At 37.4% G+C, this 18,347-nt stretch overlaps 9 protein-coding genes across 9 annotated transcripts; 4 read left to right on the forward strand and 5 right to left on the reverse strand.

Annotated features, from left to right (window-relative positions):
• Positions 1 to 156: 156 nt before the first annotated feature.
• Positions 157 to 856, forward strand: UBC12 (NEDD8-conjugating protein UBC12; the record flags this gene model as incomplete). The annotated part of the gene is made up of 2 exons (XM_056229926.1): positions 157 to 159; positions 293 to 856. 2 exons carry the CDS (start codon positions 157 to 159, stop codon positions 854 to 856), a joined length of 567 nt encoding a protein of 188 aa, XP_056083896.1.
• A 683-nt stretch (positions 857 to 1,539) lies between these two features.
• On the forward strand, positions 1,540 to 2,445 carry CDA1 (chitin deacetylase CDA1; the record flags this gene model as incomplete). The annotated part of the gene is made up of 1 exon (XM_056229927.1): positions 1,540 to 2,445. The coding sequence occupies one exon, from the start codon at positions 1,540 to 1,542 to the stop codon at positions 2,443 to 2,445; it is 906 nt and encodes a 301-aa protein (XP_056083897.1).
• A 364-nt stretch (positions 2,446 to 2,809) lies between these two features.
• DPA10 (Dpa10p) lies at positions 2,810 to 3,073 on the reverse strand (the record flags this gene model as incomplete). The annotated part of the gene is made up of 1 exon (XM_056229928.1): positions 2,810 to 3,073. The coding sequence occupies one exon, from the start codon at positions 3,071 to 3,073 to the stop codon at positions 2,810 to 2,812; it is 264 nt and encodes an 87-aa protein (XP_056083898.1).
• An 812-nt stretch (positions 3,074 to 3,885) lies between these two features.
• On the forward strand, positions 3,886 to 4,824 carry CDA2 (chitin deacetylase CDA2; the record flags this gene model as incomplete). The annotated part of the gene is made up of 1 exon (XM_056229929.1): positions 3,886 to 4,824. The coding sequence occupies one exon, from the start codon at positions 3,886 to 3,888 to the stop codon at positions 4,822 to 4,824; it is 939 nt and encodes a 312-aa protein (XP_056083899.1).
• A 147-nt stretch (positions 4,825 to 4,971) lies between these two features.
• Positions 4,972 to 7,713, reverse strand: IMH1 (Imh1p; the record flags this gene model as incomplete). The annotated part of the gene is made up of 1 exon (XM_056229930.1): positions 4,972 to 7,713. One exon carries the CDS (start codon positions 7,711 to 7,713, stop codon positions 4,972 to 4,974), a length of 2,742 nt encoding a protein of 913 aa, XP_056083900.1.
• A 463-nt stretch (positions 7,714 to 8,176) lies between these two features.
• Positions 8,177 to 12,958, reverse strand: CDC25 (Ras family guanine nucleotide exchange factor CDC25; the record flags this gene model as incomplete). Its single annotated transcript, XM_056229931.1, has 1 exon — positions 8,177 to 12,958. The coding sequence occupies one exon, from the start codon at positions 12,956 to 12,958 to the stop codon at positions 8,177 to 8,179; it is 4,782 nt and encodes a 1,593-aa protein (XP_056083901.1).
• Positions 12,959 to 13,585: 627 nt separating this feature from the next.
• ATG39 (Atg39p) lies at positions 13,586 to 14,797 on the reverse strand (the record flags this gene model as incomplete). Its single annotated transcript, XM_056229932.1, has 1 exon — positions 13,586 to 14,797. The coding sequence occupies one exon, from the start codon at positions 14,795 to 14,797 to the stop codon at positions 13,586 to 13,588; it is 1,212 nt and encodes a 403-aa protein (XP_056083902.1).
• Positions 14,798 to 15,462: 665 nt separating this feature from the next.
• Positions 15,463 to 16,209, forward strand: MRPL15 (mitochondrial 54S ribosomal protein mL57; the record flags this gene model as incomplete). Its single annotated transcript, XM_056229933.1, has 1 exon — positions 15,463 to 16,209. One exon carries the CDS (start codon positions 15,463 to 15,465, stop codon positions 16,207 to 16,209), a length of 747 nt encoding a protein of 248 aa, XP_056083903.1.
• A 138-nt stretch (positions 16,210 to 16,347) lies between these two features.
• SPH1 (Sph1p) lies at positions 16,348 to 18,309 on the reverse strand (the record flags this gene model as incomplete). Its single annotated transcript, XM_056229934.1, has 1 exon — positions 16,348 to 18,309. One exon carries the CDS (start codon positions 18,307 to 18,309, stop codon positions 16,348 to 16,350), a length of 1,962 nt encoding a protein of 653 aa, XP_056083904.1.
• Between the last annotated feature and the right edge of the window lie 38 nt (positions 18,310 to 18,347).

Here is an 18,347-nt window from a genome sequence, read left to right on the forward strand (position 1 = left end):
CGCAGTATTTTTGAAAAATACTATTAACGTGCGTTTGGTTTGCGCGTGCCGTTTGATGATTTCAGCCAAGAGGTAGAAATGGAATACAAGATTACTCGAACCCTGTCATTAACACCATCAAAAACTAGCAAGAGAATATATAATAAGGCAAATAGGATGGTACGTAAGTGAAGCTTTTATATTTCTGCTTATCCTCTGCAGATTCAGCGCTTAATGATACTAACAAAAACTTTTGGAGAGTGAGAATGTATATACGTACTGAATATATGTATCTCTGACTTCGTTCAAATAGTTGAAATTACGCCAATTACAAAAGAAAAAGCAAAAAGAGAATGAAGGGAATACTTCCATGGAACCTCATTTATCGGCAGCTAGGATTCGATTAAAGAGAGATCTTGATTCGTTGGACCTCCCACCTACAGTAACGTTGAATGTAATAACCCCGCCAGATAGCACCGATAGGATGCAATCACCTAAATTAGAGGTAACTGTAAGCCCTGATGAAGGGTACTATAATCATGGATCTATTAATTTCGGTTTGGATTTCAACGAGGTTTATCCGATCGAACCACCAAAAGTGGCATGTTTGAAGAAGATTTTCCATCCAAATATTGATTTAAAGGGAAACGTTTGCCTAAATATACTCCGAGAAGACTGGTCACCAGCCCTGGATCTGCAAAGCATTATTACCGGGCTTCTTTTCTTGTTCTTAGAGCCTAATCCTAATGATCCCTTAAATAAGGATGCAGCAAAGCTATTCTGTCAAAATGAAAAAAAATTTGCCGAAATTGTAAGATCTACCATGTCTGGAGGTTCAGTTAACCAGGTGCAATACGATGACGTCGCTTCTCGTTGACTCAGGCCCAATGTGGTTTCCCGGTAGGTGCATTGTAGATAAATAATAAGATTATAGATTATTTTCAGATATTAAGTGAGCTGTCACATAGGTGACGCCTGGTCCCTATTTCGTAGAGACAATCTTTTCATAGTCAACTATGCTGTTCTACCTAGATTACAAATTGTATTTTTCAACTTGGAAGTTAGAGTTCAAAATATTCAAGTATTATCTCGAGATTTTCTTTCCAAGCAAGATTGCACATCTTTTACTATGAAAGCCATAGTGTTGCAAGTTTACTGGGAGACATGGTGAAGAAGATGACATATTTTTACAGTAAAGGATTTGAAAAAAGGATGGTAAAGAATACTGTTGCAGGTTGCATGAGTATCCACGTATTGAAGGCAAGACTTTCTTCGTTAATGGCGTCCAATCCAAATTTTTTTAGTATCTTTTGAGAAGAGGTTTTGTCCAATATGTCTGGAAGCAGTTTCAAAAATCAATTTGTTCAAAACGTCGCATTTTTCCGACCCGCCGTCATTCGATCACAAGTGAAGAAAAATGCTTCCAGTAAATATAGTTTGCTTTTGTGTTTGAAAGACTAACAATTTTGGGAAAATAAACTCTCGAAGGTGACTTAAGGCAAATAGCAACATAGGACTGAAATAAATTATCAAGTCACTCTCACAGAAGAAGAAAAGAATATGAAAAAATATAATATAATAAACTGTGCGCTGTTAGCAGGATTTTTTCTCGAAAATGGCGAGTGTTTGGCTTCAAAGGGAAGCACTGCGTTAATTGGGGAGGAAGATATGCAAACGCCTTTTCCAGAATGGTTAGCAGAATTTACTAATCTTACTCAATGGCCCGGACTTGACCCACCTTATGTTCCACTAGATTATATAGATCTTACTGAGGTACCAGAATTCGATAGGTACTACCCTGGTGAGTGCCCAAATATTTCCAGAGAGCAGTGCTCTTTTGACTGTTACAATTGTGTTGATGTTGACGATGTAACTTCATGTTTCAAACTCTCCCAAACATTTGACGATGGTCCGGCCCCGGCAACGGAAGCACTACTCGAGAAATTGAGACACAGAACCACTTTTTTCGTTCTAGGAATAAACACCGTTAATTATCCCGACATTTATGAGCACATCTTGGAGAGGGGCCATTTACTTGGTTCTCATACGTGGTCACATGAATTTTTGCCAAGTTTATCAAATGAGGAAATTGTGGCCCAAATCGAATGGTCAATTTGGGCAATGAATGCCACAGGGAATCACTTTCCTAAATATTTCAGACCCCCATATGGTGCCATTGATAACAGAGTCAGGGCCATAATTAAACAATTTGGCTTAACGGTTGTTTTATGGGATCTTGATACTTTTGATTGGAAATTAATTACAAATGATCAATTTAGAACAGAGGAGCAAATACTCGAAGATATAGAGGTCTGGAAGGAACAAGAGAACGGCTTGATTTTAGAGCATGATGGTGCACACAGGACTGTTGATGTCGCGATCAAAATCAATGAGTTAATTGGTAATGATCAATTGACCATTGCGGAATGTATTGGCGATGTAGACTACATTGAACGCTATAATTAAAGGCAGATACTAAAATGCTGAGGGAAACTTTCTGAGAGATAAACGTTTTTATAGATTTTTGATCTTTTAAATAGTATTACACTCACTTGAATAAGAAAGTATTTTTTAATATATTATTTCAAAGTAAAAAATATGTATTAGATTTAGGGACATATATAAAATCATATATATATCGATGCTTGAATGTATAAAAAGAAGGGGAAAAGAGCGTCAAATAGGAACAATCACTACTAACAATGCGGCCGTCACGTTAAGTAAGGATATATTTTCGAAAAGGTATACATCTTGAATATTTTCGTTTCTAAAAACATTGTACATCAACCTTTAAGAGTTGGTAAACTTATTCATCACATATTAGTTCGAATCAAACTTTCACGTGTTCCGATACAGTCTCTACCTCTTCGTTATCGGTGCAAATAACAATTGGCTTATCATGTACAGTTTTAGAAACTGGGGAATATCCCTTCAGACTTGCAATATTGTTGACAGTAGTCATTCTACGACATTGAGTAATACCAGGCTCCTTTATAACTGGGATAGTTGTTGAAGGAGGTGAGCTCTTTGGAGTAAAACTTTTGGAGGTTAATCTTAAATTCTTGGTGATCATCGATATAGTTCTTAGTGTCATTTTTGATGCTGTCGTGTTATAGTGTAGTTGCTTCAATTTCTTCTGTATTTACTTCTTGGAAGTTTTCTTACTGCTTTTTTATATATTAGAGTGAAAGAGTACCATGTGAAACGGAGTCTATCTTTCCTTAGGTCCTGCAAACTATGTAGCTTTATATATGTTTTTTTACTCCTACACAATAATCAACAGATCCTGGAGGTTAAACTCGAAATTAGTCATATTTAGGGATGGCTCATCACGAGCAGCCAAGTTAATTAATTATCTTGATGATGCGCTTTCTTTTTGTGCAGTGGAAAAAGTTTTCGTCAGTGCGCATAATAGATTGTATTACTTTGACTATAACTTACGTATATACGTTTTGCCATCTACCACCTGCAATAACGGCCTAAAGGAATCCAAAAAAGGAAGAGCAAGCAAGATAACACTGAATTTGGTTTTCGGCTGTTATTTTTATGTCCGCTGATTTATGCGGTTTTCCATCGTTCCATTTTTCCTTTAGTGCTCTCCATCGATCCGGCAGCTTCCAAAGTCGGGTCAATGGAGCGCTTGATTATAATTGCTTTTCGAATTAAAGGATATCTTGCGGGTAACTTTCTCACCGTGCGGGTAATATTCTACAATGCGTCAGGAAATGTTTGGTTATGCGATTTTGTGACGCATTACCGACCGTTCTTTCTGTAGTAGTTGTCAAAGTTCAACTCTTATTTATGCTTATTCTCTTTGTGATAATTCCTTATCATTAAGTTGAAGAAGGAGAATAGATAAAATAATTCAAAAAGATTGTTGGTATTTCCACGAAATACGAACTAAAAATGAAAATGCAGTTAAATGGAGTTACTTTACAAAGTATCATCGGGCTTTTTTGCGTAAGCCAGCTTGTTCAGGGAGAAGCTAATCCAGTGGGTTTGAAACAGATAGATTTTCAATTTCCCGTATTGGAAAGAGCCGCTACAAAAACTCCTTTCCCAGACTGGCTTACTGCATTTACCGGATTGAAGGAATGGCCAGGATTAGACCCTCCTTACATTCCTTTAGATTTTATTAATTTTGATGGAATTCCTGATTATGAGCCATACGATCAAAACCATTGCAATCTTGTTCCAAGAGAGTCGTGTTCTTTCGATTGCCATCATTGTATTGGGCACGATGATGTATATACATGCTCCAAGCTTTCTCAAACATTCGATGATGGGCCTTCTCCTTCTACTACCAAACTGTTGGATCAACTGGAGCATAAATCCACATTCTTCAATTTAGGCATCAATATTGTCCAACACCCGGAAATCTATCATAGAATGCAAAGAGAGGGGCATTTGATCGGCTCACATACTTGGTCTCACGCATATTTGCCAAACATCTCAAATGAAAAGATCATAGCCCAAATTGAATGGTCCATTTGGGCAATGAATGCTACCGGCAGTCATACACCCAAATGGTTCAGACCCCCCTATGGTGGAATAGACGACAGAGTAAGGGCAATCACAAGGCAATTCGGTTTACAAGCTGTTTTATGGGATCATGACACTTTTGATTGGAGCCTTCTCCTGAACAATTCTCCAACAACTGAGCAAGAAATTCTCCAGAACGTGGTAAACTGGAACAAATCAAAAACAGGATTGATATTAGAACATGATTCAACAGAAAAAACCGTCGATCTGGCCATTAAAATCAATCAACTAATAGGTGACGATCAGTCAACAGTTTCTCAATGTGTCGGCGGAATCGATTACATTAAGGAATTCTTGTCCTAACTTTCAAGAAAGGAGATAATTCATTGTTCTTTGTGAAGAAATTGCTTTCATATTTTATATATAGGCATGGATCAACATCGTTATTCTCTTAAGAAAAAACAGTTGCTTTAATATGTATATATATATGCTCCATTTTCAATTACATTTTTACTTCAGAGACATGATAAGTCTTTTTTCATCAGTACTATCCAGCTGCAATAACATGGAAATGACAGGTAGCAATTGATTCCGTTGTTCCTTATGCTCCAAGAATCCCAACAAAACATTTTTTATATATGCAATTTTTTCATTTTTCTCGGAGTTCAATTCTAATGGACCTGCTGATTGTATTTCGGCTAACGTGGGCGGATGAGAGTCATTGGCTGATAAGGGATTGCCGTTTCCGTTAGTTGAAGAACTAAGCGAACTACATCTACTGACCCCTCCTGAATTATCACTGTGTTGTCTTTCCTTCAAAGTACTCAATTGGGAGGACAGCGAACGATAATTCTTCAGCAGTCGATCAAGTTTCTTATTAAGTTCATTATTCAAATTCATAAGATTCTCATTAGTTGATTGCAGCTCGGAATTTTTTTCATCAGCCCTAGCTAATGCGAGTTTCAAATTGAGTGTAATCTGCTCTAACTGAGTAGAATCATCTGATGTAGCCTGAGTTTTGCGCTTGATATTACTATTAGCAAGATTCAATGCCTTCACCTCTGATTTTAATTCTTTTTCGCGAAGCTTCAGTGCGTGTATTTCCGATTTTAACTCGGCTGCATTATGCTTCCATTCTTGTAACTCACTGGCTTTTCTTGATGTTTGTAAATTTAATTCTGCCTCCAATTTACTCTTCTCATCAGTCAAATAGGCTATTTTGTTTTCCAGCTCTTTTTGTTTTCCCGAATCATCCACCTGACTATCCGAGACCAATCTCCTTAGGGTGTTCGCTTCCCTAGTTTTGTCCTGAACAATGTTGGTGTACTCGCTCAACTCATCTTCTAAAGATAAAATCTTTTTAGTTGACTCCTTCAATTTGACATTTAATTCTTCACATTGGCGTTTGATAGTGTCGATATGTTCATTCGAGTTACTCTTCACATTTTGCAATGTATTATATTTCTCTTGCAAAATATTTAACCTCTCAGATAGTTTACCATTTTCTTTCAGATACATTTCGTAAGAATTACCATTCTTTGCAATGTCATTATGCAGGGTTTCGTTTTCCTTTTTTAGTAAGTCCAGCTTATTAGACATTTTAACGTTTTCTTTTTGGAGTTGTTCTGTTGATTTTTCAGCTGCATCCTTTTGCTCGCTAAATTGTTTAACCTGCTCCTCCAAGTAACCCACAGTTTTGTCCTTCTGCTTATAAGAGATCCTCAAGGAAGTGAGTTCCTTTGTTAGGTTTGACCTCTCACATGTAAGTTGAGATATCTCTTCATTCAATTTAGCCACTTTTTTCTGTAATACAGCATGCTCTTCTTCTTTTTCGGCGCTTGAGGTTTTCAAGTGCTCCGCTTCCTTATTTAGTGAATCTATTTTATTTTTCAACTCAATAATTTTAGTTTCGTAGGCCTCGATCATGGATGCATTTTTGTGACGCAAATTGTCGAGCTCCAGCTTAACAGCTTTTACTTCTTCAAATTGCTTATTAGTAGATTCTTTTATCTGGTCTTTGGCATCTACGAGTTCGTTTCCTACAACCCTTAGCATGTCTCTCACTTCTTCCAATTCTGAATTCTTTTCTTTCAAGGACTTCTTCGTTTCAGTTAACTTGACATTCAAATTTTCGAGTTCTTTTGCTGATTTTTCGAGCTGTGAGTTTTCCAGTTCTTTAGCGTTCTTTATTTCTCTTTCTATTTCCTCATATTTCTGTTTCCAGTCTTCACAATCCTCGTATTTTTCTTGCAAGGCCTGCAAATCTTCCTTGATTTTTTCGTATTCTTCAAAATTAATTACGTTATCAGGGGTTTCCTCCTTATTTGCATCATAGACACTTGCACTTCCCCGGTTTTTCTTTCCCTTGTTTCTGTTTTTTTTCCTTCTATTATTGTTTCCAACATTTTGATTAAATGCCATGGTATTTGAAGCATCTTTCAAGCGATTTTCCAGATCATTTAGCTTCTCCTCCTTTTTCTTCAAAGTAGTGTTCAATTCTGTCAACTTCGAGGAGCCCTCTTCCATTATGGCATTATTTGATGTCAACCTTTCCTCTAATTCAGTTATTTTCAATTGTTTACCTTCAAGGGAGTGATTCTTGGCAGCTAAGTCTTCTTTTAATTTGGAAAAAAATTCCTTATCATCTCGTTTTCTATTCTCTCTCTCTTCCTTTAACTGACTTTCCAATGCTGCTACTTGTTCTCTTAAATCTGAAATGGTGATATCTTTATCCTTCTGTAAAATAGCCGATTCATTATTCAGAGCATTTATATTCTTTTCTAGGACGTCTATCTCATTTTTATAATCTTGCTCTTTTTTCAGAAATTCTTCCTCTTTATCTCTTAGAGTGTCCCCAGAGACACTTTCTGGCACCACCTCAGAATTCTGCTTTGTTAATCTCTTGATCTCTTCATTTAATAAGCTATTTTTGTTGTTTAGATCTTGAAAAAAAGCTGGTAACGTATCAACTGCATCATCAATATTCGAAATGGGTGTATTTTCCGCTAGGATCTTTCCGACAGCCTCAAACTTTTCGGATTTTAATTTTTCATTTTTGTAAGCCGAAAGTAACAAAGGATATTTTTGTTCGTACTTATCAAACTTCCTTAATTTCGCTTGTATTTCTTTTGGCAAGCCACTTTTATCATCCTCAATTTGTTGTTCCGATGAGGTAGAGCTTATGTCATCGGCTAAACCCTTAGCTAATTCATCAGTCAGGTTCTTACCAATTTGTGACAGTTGTTTAAACATTGAATTGGTAAGGTTGTTCTTGTTCCTTAAATATGATCACTACACGTCTATTTTCTTTTCATTTGGCGTCTGGCACACTTACCATACATAATCTTCTTCTATTTGCTTGATCTGAAAAATCACAGGTAAGCGAGTTCGGGTAACAAGTTTCCGGTGAATGTCAGCATTTTTGAGGATATCGAGTTTCTTCCAATTCACGATTCAAAAATTAAGCTGGATCAATAACTTACTTGACCTGGTGTCATAAAATATATAAATGTATATATATAAAAAAAAGCGAACTTTATTAAAAAAGAGCTGCTAATGAAACACTCAAAAACCTTCAAAGATAAAAAAAATTCTTCCTGTATAATTAAATATAGTCACGAAGAGTATAAAAAAAAGCAGCCATCTTGAATAAGTGAGCGTAACAAAAACAAATAGAAAGCTAAAGTTCTTTTTGACCGGTGTAGTATATCAACTTTTATCGAAATAATCTGGAAGGAGGTTTCTTCTTGCCGAGTTTCAAGAAGCTGCCATTTTTATCATCCGTAAATTCGCTTAGAAATTTTGCGGTTTTGGTACCACTTGCTGTGGCAGAATGTGTGCTACCTTTTGTATTTCCTGATCTAGGTTCCATCTGCAATGATAACTGATACTGCTTTTCAATGTGCGGAACATTTTCCAAGGATGCCTCTATAACGGTCTGAATATCATCCAGTCGTTTCAGTTTATAGTGAAATCTTTTAAAGCTGATTATTTCCTCTACAATATTAGCAATCTTAGTCCTCTTGCTAAAATTTATTATGTTGGTTGAATTATGGAGAAAATCCGGGTTTCCAACAAATGTAAACGTTAAATCGGATAGGTATACGCCAAAAAAGGGGACACATGCGACATCTGTTACCGACCGCAACAGCTCCCTATACTTTACAAAATTCCTCTTGGAATCCATAAGGTTGTTCAAATTCTTTAAAAGGTGTTTCGATTCCGTGGAAACTAAATCCCATGTCTTTTTCAATCTATAGATTGGAGAGGAATACAAGGCAGAAACGATGGCGGTCATTGAAGAAAAATTATTCAGCTCCTTACAGTGTTGCGCAACGGTGACAAAATACTGCGTTAATCTGGAACGTGTTTTAACATCTGTCTGTTTTACAATCGTATGAGAGACAAAGTTGGTCAGTGTGTTAGCATTTGCTATAAATTTCGTAATGTTTTGAGAACCACCCATATTACAGTATTTTGTACCCCACGCCCTATCTAAGCATTCGAACATTGTGATTCTAAGGTACAGGTCATGTTCAAGTACAGTCAATTGTGTAGCATATGTATACGGATCAATATCCAAAAGCTTCAATTTTTTTAATCTAAAAAATGCGGAAGAGGCAGAAGATGGCAAAGCGGACGAAGACAGATGTATCGGCGATTTGTTGTCACGTTTCGCCGTTGGAACGGCTACTGGCAATACATCCTGTTGCTTAAAGTCCACTGCCTCTTTGTCATTTTCATTTATTAGTTTTTCGTTTATCCTTTGCAGGAGATCTTCTGCCCCCGGTATCTTCTCAGATACAACCATCTTGGCGAAATTTAAGATCAGAGGTATACCAGGCTCGTAATAATTTCTCGTCCAATATTGAGTCAAAAATGTCCTCATAATGTTGACCACACGGCATTTGATTGGATTTGATTTCTTTTCTATCCAAATGTTGTAATCATCGTAGCTTAATCCTTCGGGAGGGTATAAATTATACCTGTAAATGAGGGCATAAAAAAACTCCCTTGCAGTTAATATACTCCTAAAAGTTATCAGCATAGTAACGTTGAAACCTGCATCCACAAGCTCATGACTGGTCAAATGTTCAATCAATGCCTCTTTTGTCCCTCCGCGAATCTTTCCCCTAGAGTCGTACACAAGACTGCTTTCATAGTCCGAGGTTAAAAACCATGGAAGATTTTTCTCTATGTTCGCAGCCTTACGTTCAGTATATTCCTCGGATCCTAATTCATCGTCGATAATAGCCTCATCATTTTCAGATTCTTCATCACTGTAATCTTCAGAATAGATATCAAACCATTTTTCTTGCTCGCCTTTCAGTAGTTCTGCAGTAAGGTTATTCTTCATCATTCTTGCGGCATAGTTCAGTAAATTCTCTCTTTCTTCAATCAGCTGATCAACTATAATACAGGCAAGATTGGAAATCTCGACATATTTTTCACACGCATCCTTAAAATCGTCGGAATTGTTTAAAAACTCAAGGTTATTGAACTCTACATCTTGACTTACTAGTACATGGAATAATGAGAGCGCCAACTGTTCATTTTTTTTATGAAGAGGTCCCTTGACCAAGGAAGTATTTGCAATGTTCTTAAAAGGTTCGTGGTGTCCGACAGAGAAATTTGATCTCATAGAGGAAAATAAGTAGGGATCATCCAAGGTTGTTTGTTGTGTAGTCATTATTAATCTAATGACGATGTCATGAAATGCCTGTTTTATGTCAAAAAATTCTGTTAATACTGAGGAAACTGATGACATTGCATGAACTAAAAACTCCTCACTTTCCAAATCCAATAAAATGCTTGGAGTCTTGATTAAGTTTTTCAAATTGATGAAAATTGATAAATCCAAATTCTCCAGTATCTCCAATAATAAAACGTTCTGATTTATTTGTTCATATGTGCTTGAATTTATTTCCAAATTTCTAATTCTGCTTTTGGGCTTGCTTATGATCTTCAAGTGCTCACCTGTAGCATTGTTTAACTTCTCAAAGATTTGGGAGGATTTTCTCTTCATTGTATTCAGAGTGTCCACAGTTAATGGATATTTTGTCTTTCTTTTTGAAACTCTTGCTCTTGAAAACGTTCTATTATGGGAAGGACGGTTAAAAGGTGTAAACACTGAACCAGATACAGTCGTGCTCGCTTTCGGATCGGCTTGAGAGTTTGTCTCTGAATTTGCACTATAGCCCGATGCGGAAGCAATGGCATCCGCCATCTTTGGTGGGATTCTCGATATTGAGGAATTTTTGGAAGATGAAGCAGTCACCTCGGTCGATGAAACAGCCTTATTTTTTGATGCATTACCGAATTCGTCAGTAATAAAAGTTGAAAATGGATTCGTCCAGGAACCACCACTAAATGACCCCTTGAAAAATCTTGGGAGCAATTGTGGTAAGGTATTATCATCTGAAAAAACTGAATTCTGTAACACAAAATAGAGTAGTTGAACATGTCTCAGAAATTTAGAAAAGTCCAAGTCAACCATTTCGTAAATTGACTTTATCGACTTCAAGTTTTTATTGGACGGTGAGAAATCCTCTAAGGTAGAGTTTTTTAAGGAGGTCCTCGGAGTTACTATAGAATTGACACTATTTCTTGGACCCGAAGACGAGAAGTTCTCCACATCATTTTCATTGACTGTACTAAATGATGATCTCGTTGGTGTTAAAGTATCCGTTGTACTGGTACTGACATTACGTTTGCCAGATAAAGGAACTGAAACAAGGTCGTGCATATTACCTCCTTCACTTTTGTTTTCATCTGCGTCCTCTCTAGAAGCATTATTTTCCTGGTCATCGTTATCTTTATCATTCATCGTATCCATTTTCTTCTTGTGGAATGCTGAATCAAAGTACAAGTGAGAATTAATACTTATCCTCGACAATGAGGAGATTAGACCTTTAAAAATCTTTTTGATTTCTTTACTGCAACTTTTAGCTTTGATTTCATGTTGCATCAGTCTACAACCCAATTGTGTAAAAACTATCGAGTCCGATATTAAATCGAAGTATTTAGTGAAGCTTAGACGATTCTTCTTAAGAAACATTTTGTGGGCTGTAATGATATAATAAACTGTCAAGTCTCGTAACTCTGCCCATAATTTAATGTCTCTTGAATAATGATAAAATATATCACTCTTGGCCAATATAGAAGAACGATTTGGAAAGGTTCTTGATTGATTTTGTGTTAAGTCGGGAGCAGATAATGAATTTAATGATGAAGGTCCAGCCTCGTTGAATTCGTTTTTATTGTTTTCGTCATTATCATTATCATCATCATTTTTATGATCAGGCTGTTGCTTTGAGTCCTGCTCTTTTATCGAAGGGCCGAGCTTGCTCTGATTATATCCCATTTGTTTCGATCTAGTAGAATTATCCTCTATGTTCGCATTTTTCCTCAGATCTCTAGTGTATAGGTTAATTAAATGGTCATCAAGGGGAAATTTTGGTTCATTATCACAAATATCATCGGAATCCATAATTGAATTGGAAATCAAGGGTAATTCTGAACAATATATATCAAGTTCTTTATTATAGTATACCAATCTGCAATCAGAAGTTTTCGTTATCATCGGTATAGGGGACCAAGTGGAGGCAGTATTAGAGTGTATTCCATTTATAATCATCTCTATCTCTTCTAATGGTAATATTTTTATAGTGTCTTCGTGAACTTCGTGAGTTGGTGTGAGGCCTGCTTTTTCGTCAGATGTTAGAATATTGATATCTTTATCATTCATAGTCGTGTTTGTATTTGTTTCAGACAGTCCGTCTGCACTATTTGCTCTATCCTGAGAAAAACTGGTATTGGAATTGAAGTTAGAAGATTCAGGGGTTGCATGGGAAGCATCATTTGGAGCGGAAAACGTACTAGAATTATTCATTGATACGACATTATTGTGGCCGGAACTCGCTTCTAAATTATGGGGATTTACTAAAGACGCTGACAAGTTGGAACTTCCCCTTCTACTTTTGCTCAAATTTCTGGGTACATGCAAATATGCACTATTACCCAAGCTGTTCAAGCTACTTCGTCTTGAGCTTTTGCTGGAACTATATTTTTTCATCGGATGACTATGCTTTCTGGCATGACTATCTCTTAAGGGTCTTCCGAAGTTTTGAGGAAACCAGCCTCTATTAACCTTCCCATTACTATCGTCAATGACTAGTCCATCCCACCATCCAGACGAATTTTTATTCAGTATGTAAATAGTTTCTCCTTGTTGTACAGATAGTTGTTGCGAAGAACTATCTTTCTTAATAGGATAATTGAAATCATAAGCAGCGATAACTATTCCAATGGGACGAATGCTGGTTAACTCCGTTGCCGAGGGGGAGGAAGAGGAAGGAGAAGCTGACGAAGAGTCTGTAGTTGTAGTGGTGGAAGTATTTGAAGAGGAGCTTAATGATGGCGCCTGGCTTGATCGAGAAAAATCACTACCGTCTCTTGTAGAATGTGTGTTAGAAATAGACGGATTAGCATCGGACATGGCACAATTATGCAATATCCAACTTGTCTTTTCGTTGTATTTGTTCGAAGAAAAAAAATGGCTCCTTTTATTTATGTTTCTTTCGAACAAACGGCCTGTCCAATTGAAGTAATTGTTCCACGCTTGCTAAATAAATTTAACCGTTTTCGCTCCAGTACTGATGCAGACCTCTCTATCCGTTTTGAGCTTATTTTTCTGTTTTATTTTCTTTTTTTCGTCCATATTTCTGTTAAAGATCCGTGTTGCGTGATGTTTAAGGGTCACTTCAGCAAATTACATAATGATAACCTGGAGATGATTAATAATATGTACTGAAAGCTCGACGCTTGGCCGTTAGTAAAACAAAAGAAATATTTAACTCATAAAAAGCTTCAAAGAATATGTAAATGTAGGTGTAAAAAATTAACCGAATAATAGGTAATAAAAAAGAAGAAGAGATGATGAATAGCTGATATTGTGAAAGTAATTGGATAAAGGTGGAAGAGATGCATCTTTCCTATTCTCAAAAAGAAAAAGAAAACCGAACTAAAAGAAAAGAAACTTGAAGAAATGATAAGCAACCCCCCGCCCAGACTGTTTTTTCTTCTTTTCCTATATTTTCTCCTCTCTGTTGGTTTTAAGGGGGATCTAATGTTTGCATTTGAAGTAGCTCTTTTTCTTGTATTTTGATACTGATTTGCCAATTTTCAAATGCTTAAACTTCAATGCAAACAGTTTCAGTTGCTTGATAAACCAATTGGTATCTTCACGGACCTTGAATTTGAAAGCACGGAATGGCTTCACAGAGTCGAAGCGAAGTTTGCGTAGTTGAAGTTTGGAGCTTGACCCGAATTGCTTTGCTTTTCGACAAGAATGTTTGAAGGACTTCCCAAGACGTGGAGAAATTTGCTTATATTTACTTTGAAACAACGCAAAGAGCTTTTGCCAATGGCGTTTCTGTTCTGTATGAAATAACTTCAGGTTGTCAAGAGTGGACCTAAAGGCTCTCTTGACAAATGCATGTAATTTCATCCTTCCCCCGTTTATTTTGACGATTCTCTTATGCCAGCCATCCCTCATCCGAGCCTTCGATGTATACCAAAAAATAACCAAATTCGTTTTGTATCTTTTCCAACCCATTAAATCATTATCCTTCAATGGATATGCGATATGGTTGTCGAAGTCAACGTAGTACTTTCCCGAAGGAGCCCACTGACTCAAAGAGTCACTTGTTGAATCGTAGGATCTTTTATTAACAAAATCAATGTTACTGTACAACAGTTTCCTTTCGTTATCACGTAATAGCTGCTGCGATTTAAAACCTGCAAAAACATCACCAGTTAGGGAGTATTCAACGGCTAGGTATGAAAAAGTCATGGAAAGCAGTGAGGACAACATGATAACATGCCACATCTTCAGTTTATTCGGCTTGTTCTCGCTTATATCTATGATATCATCCATCTGTAAGCCAGAATCCCTTCTCCTAGACGTCTCAGGCGTACTATCCTTTAATTTGGAACCTTCAAAGCTCGGCAATACTGTCCCGCCAATCTTTGAACCTGACAAGGTGTCAAAGGACTCTGAAATAGTAGAAACCGTGGTTTGATCAGTATTGCCTACACCGCTATTAAATCCATCAGATGTCCTAAAATCATAGATACGATTCATCTGTGTAGATTCCTCGCTGCTAGTGTTTGATAGGACATCTGCGTCGAAGTCGTCGTCATCCTCTCCCGCGAAAGAGCTTTCATGCAAACTATCCAACGATATTTCCGATTTCGATGACTCCTCTTCTTCCTCTTTTCCCTTACGTAATTTACGTAATCTAACTAAATTCCAGTGATCGTCTTCCTCTGACATTTTAGGTTCGACCGTTCGATTGTTTTACTACTTTCTATTGTTGTTACTGCGTGTTACTGTGCTACTGTGTCTCTTGCTTTATACCCGAACAAAACCTCTTGAACTTTTGTTTCGAATAGATAAAAAGGTTTGACCAGTAACCTGCATATATCTGCCCAGCTGTGGTGATATACTCTGACTAAAAATATCTCTCAATGCCCCATCTCATCGTGTGTAGATCAATTCTTATGATTTGATCCAGGTACCTTGATAAGCTGCTGTCGCACAAAGGGGTTACCGCAAAATGGAAGGAGAGGCCGGGGGGGCCCGCCCGGGGGCGGGGTGTGCAGGGGGTTGACCGTCAACTCCCTGCACACAAAGAGCGCAGAGGGTCGCCTCAAGGCCCCACCAATTGATGAAGAGTAAATATGCAGCAGTTAGAGCCCTAAGTATAGAGCTTACGGAATTTAAGGGGTTAAATATTTGACGTTAGAGTCCTAACTAATTTCGATAGATGCCCTGATAGTGAGGTCCTTGAAAAAAAAGAATTAGGGTTTATTTTTTTCCGATCTTAAGCTACGGAAAGTGTTGGAAAACGTACATACACTATGAACATGAGCGAGAATAAAACAGCAACAGTTGGGTGAAAAGTGTAGAGTGGGAAAGCCCGGAAATCACTGAATAGCATGACGTCGATATCATGTTCCTTGCGGAGACCTGTAGCTGCTTTAAAGTGCAATTTACAGAGTGTCAGAACTGTTATATATCTTCATAAGGGTCCGAGAATTAATGGTTTGAGACGAGATCCAGAATCGTATTTGAAAAACCCTAGTGGGATACTCTTCACCGAAGTTCAGGCAAATGAATATCAGGATGAAGTCAGATCCATACTGCAATTGCCCAAGTACGGGATAAATTTATCGAACGAACTGATTTTGCAGTGCTTAACCCATAAATCGTTTGCACACGGCTCAAAGCCGTACAATGAAAAACTAAGCCTGTTAGGAGCGCAGTTTCTCAAACTGCAAACATCTATTCACTCGTTGAAGAATGATCCGCCCACGGAAGCCCGCGAAAACGGGCCATTTCCCCTTCAATTCAGCAATCTGGGAACAAAATTCGCTAAGGAATTAACATCCAAGAACACAGCATGCGCATTTATCAAATCACATAATCTGGGACCCTTCATATTTTGGAAAATGAGGGATCCCTTGAAAGATGGCCATATAAATGGTGAAACCACGATTTTTGCCAGCGTCTTGAACGCATTTATTGGAGCAATTCTATCGACGAATGGATCCGAAAAGGCTTCCAAATTTATTGACGGAAACTTGCTGGATAAGGGAGATTTGCACTCGTTAGTTAACATTGCCAATGTGAACGTAGCTTCTGCAAAGACAACAACATTGGGCAAAGAAAAGGAAATGATATAGTTGATGATTCACTGGCCAGAAATGTAAAAACGTGAATTTTATCTGTAAATAGTGATAAGTAATAAAATGAAGATAGTATCTTAAGACTATATATGACTGTATTGTAAAAATCTATAAAATGATCTACGATGAGGAGCTCTATGGAGCAGTTTGTTCATTCACAAATTTCACGCATTTGACCAGTTCTTCGGTACATTTAATCACATCAAACAGAATACTCGCTAGTTTTCGATAAAACTGCTTATCGCTGAAATTTACAAAGTTGCGTCCATAAGCACACAATGCCGATAGCCTTCGCAAACAATCCGTGAGATTTTCAACAATCCATTTACCTTGCTCGCTCAAATACGGCTTAGAATTCTCTTGGGCCAATACCTTGGAAGTGACGCCGATCATCGACTTAAGTATGGGCGTAATCTTAATGGAATCTTGGCGAAGTCTTGGAATCGATCTTGCGGTTTTGAAGGTCTTGGATTTTGGATCCTGAATACCACTTAAAATGTCCTGCACCATAGGAACGACAACTGTTGTTCTACTTTCGACAAATTCAAGAAAGTCATTCATGCTAATCATGTTCGTATTTGGCTTAGTTTCTGAATTCTTGACGTCTTCCCCCGAAGTAGAAATTCTTAAGCCAAGGCCATAATTAGAGCCGAATTGCTTCACTTTTTCTTTGAACGTTCTCACTTTGACTGCAGTCGGCGATTCAGGTACACTTGAAGAATCTGACGTATTTGTATACGACTTGAACTTTTCAGAGGAAGACGTATCAAAATCATGTGCAGCTTTTTTTAAATGCAGCGGTGATAAATGGTAATCCTTCCGAAAATTACTAGTCGGCGTCGACACCTTGTTTTGAGAAACTGAACTATCCAAGATTGATGTAGCTTTCAGAGCTGAAGGATCTCGCGAAGATGGCTTATTTTTGGCTGTTGGAGAATTTGTATCTGTCTTTTCATTGAAAAACGACAAATCTCTCGATGCATTACTTTGTAACAGTTCACTTTTTTTGACAAGTGCATCAAGGGTTTCAATGTTACAAATTGAGGGCGATACCTCAACTGCCGGTGACTCCTTTGAAGTGCTCAATACTACCCTGTTGGCTTTGTCGAAAGATGACAAACTATCAGGGGAAGTGGCACTGTTCCCCAAAAGTACTTTATTTTTATCGTTTTGCTTATTTTTTACTTTTTCTATAATTTTCAGTGGCTTTATCGCTATTTCTGTATCATCTGGTTCCATCTCATCCAGCAATGTATCTTCGGATGGTTCAGTGGATTTAATCTTAGCAATCTGAGCGATATTACAAAACGCAAAAATTACCTCTGAAATTGACGATTGGATCACGACTCGTGGTATCAGATCACCGTAAATAAGGTAATATCTTGTTGAAGTAATCGAATGAGATAAAGCGCTCTTCAAGTAAATGATTTCCTTTTCTAGAGAATCATATTGTGAAGGCGACGACAAAAGAGGTAAGAGTTCGCCTATCAGATCCGCTATCCTGAATATGATTTCTAGAAGAATTGGTAGACGTCCGATGGCATTCGCAGCATGATTTCGATGTAGCGTATTTTGAAAATAAAGCACAAATTGAGATCGTAACTCTTGGAAGGCTTCTATCGGTATGATACCATCTGCAGTCACGAAGTCATCGCTAATGTTGATAGATTCAAACAATGAATCAGTTAAATAAAAATTGAGAGCACCCTTATCCAGAGTATTGGCATGAGTCACCGTGTCCAAATTATGTAAATTTCTCTTTTCAATTTCCATGAATAAGTCAAAGATTAAATTATGGAACCTTGAATCGTTCAAACAAGATAGTTTAGATTGTGCTTCGCCTCTTTTCAGATTATTTTCATTATGTGATTCGTGGATCTTCGAGTTGGTCAATCTCTTCATCAACTCATTGTTTACATCTGTCGCCAGTTGCCAAAATTGTACATTCGATATTTTCGAGAGATCGCTGTTATTATCGCGGCCAGTAGGACTTCTTCTTCTATCGCCTTCAGACACGGCTTCCACGATTATTTTAAAATTCTTATAATCCGATATAAGATCTATGACTTGGTCATTAGTTAATTCTGAACTAGTCATTATTTCCGACTTATTATGGCCACATTATTAAACCCTAC

This window comes from Saccharomyces kudriavzevii (assembly GCF_947243775.1).
Source record: "Saccharomyces kudriavzevii IFO 1802 strain IFO1802 genome assembly, chromosome: 12".
NCBI lineage: Eukaryota > Fungi > Ascomycota > Saccharomycetes > Saccharomycetales > Saccharomycetaceae > Saccharomyces > Saccharomyces kudriavzevii.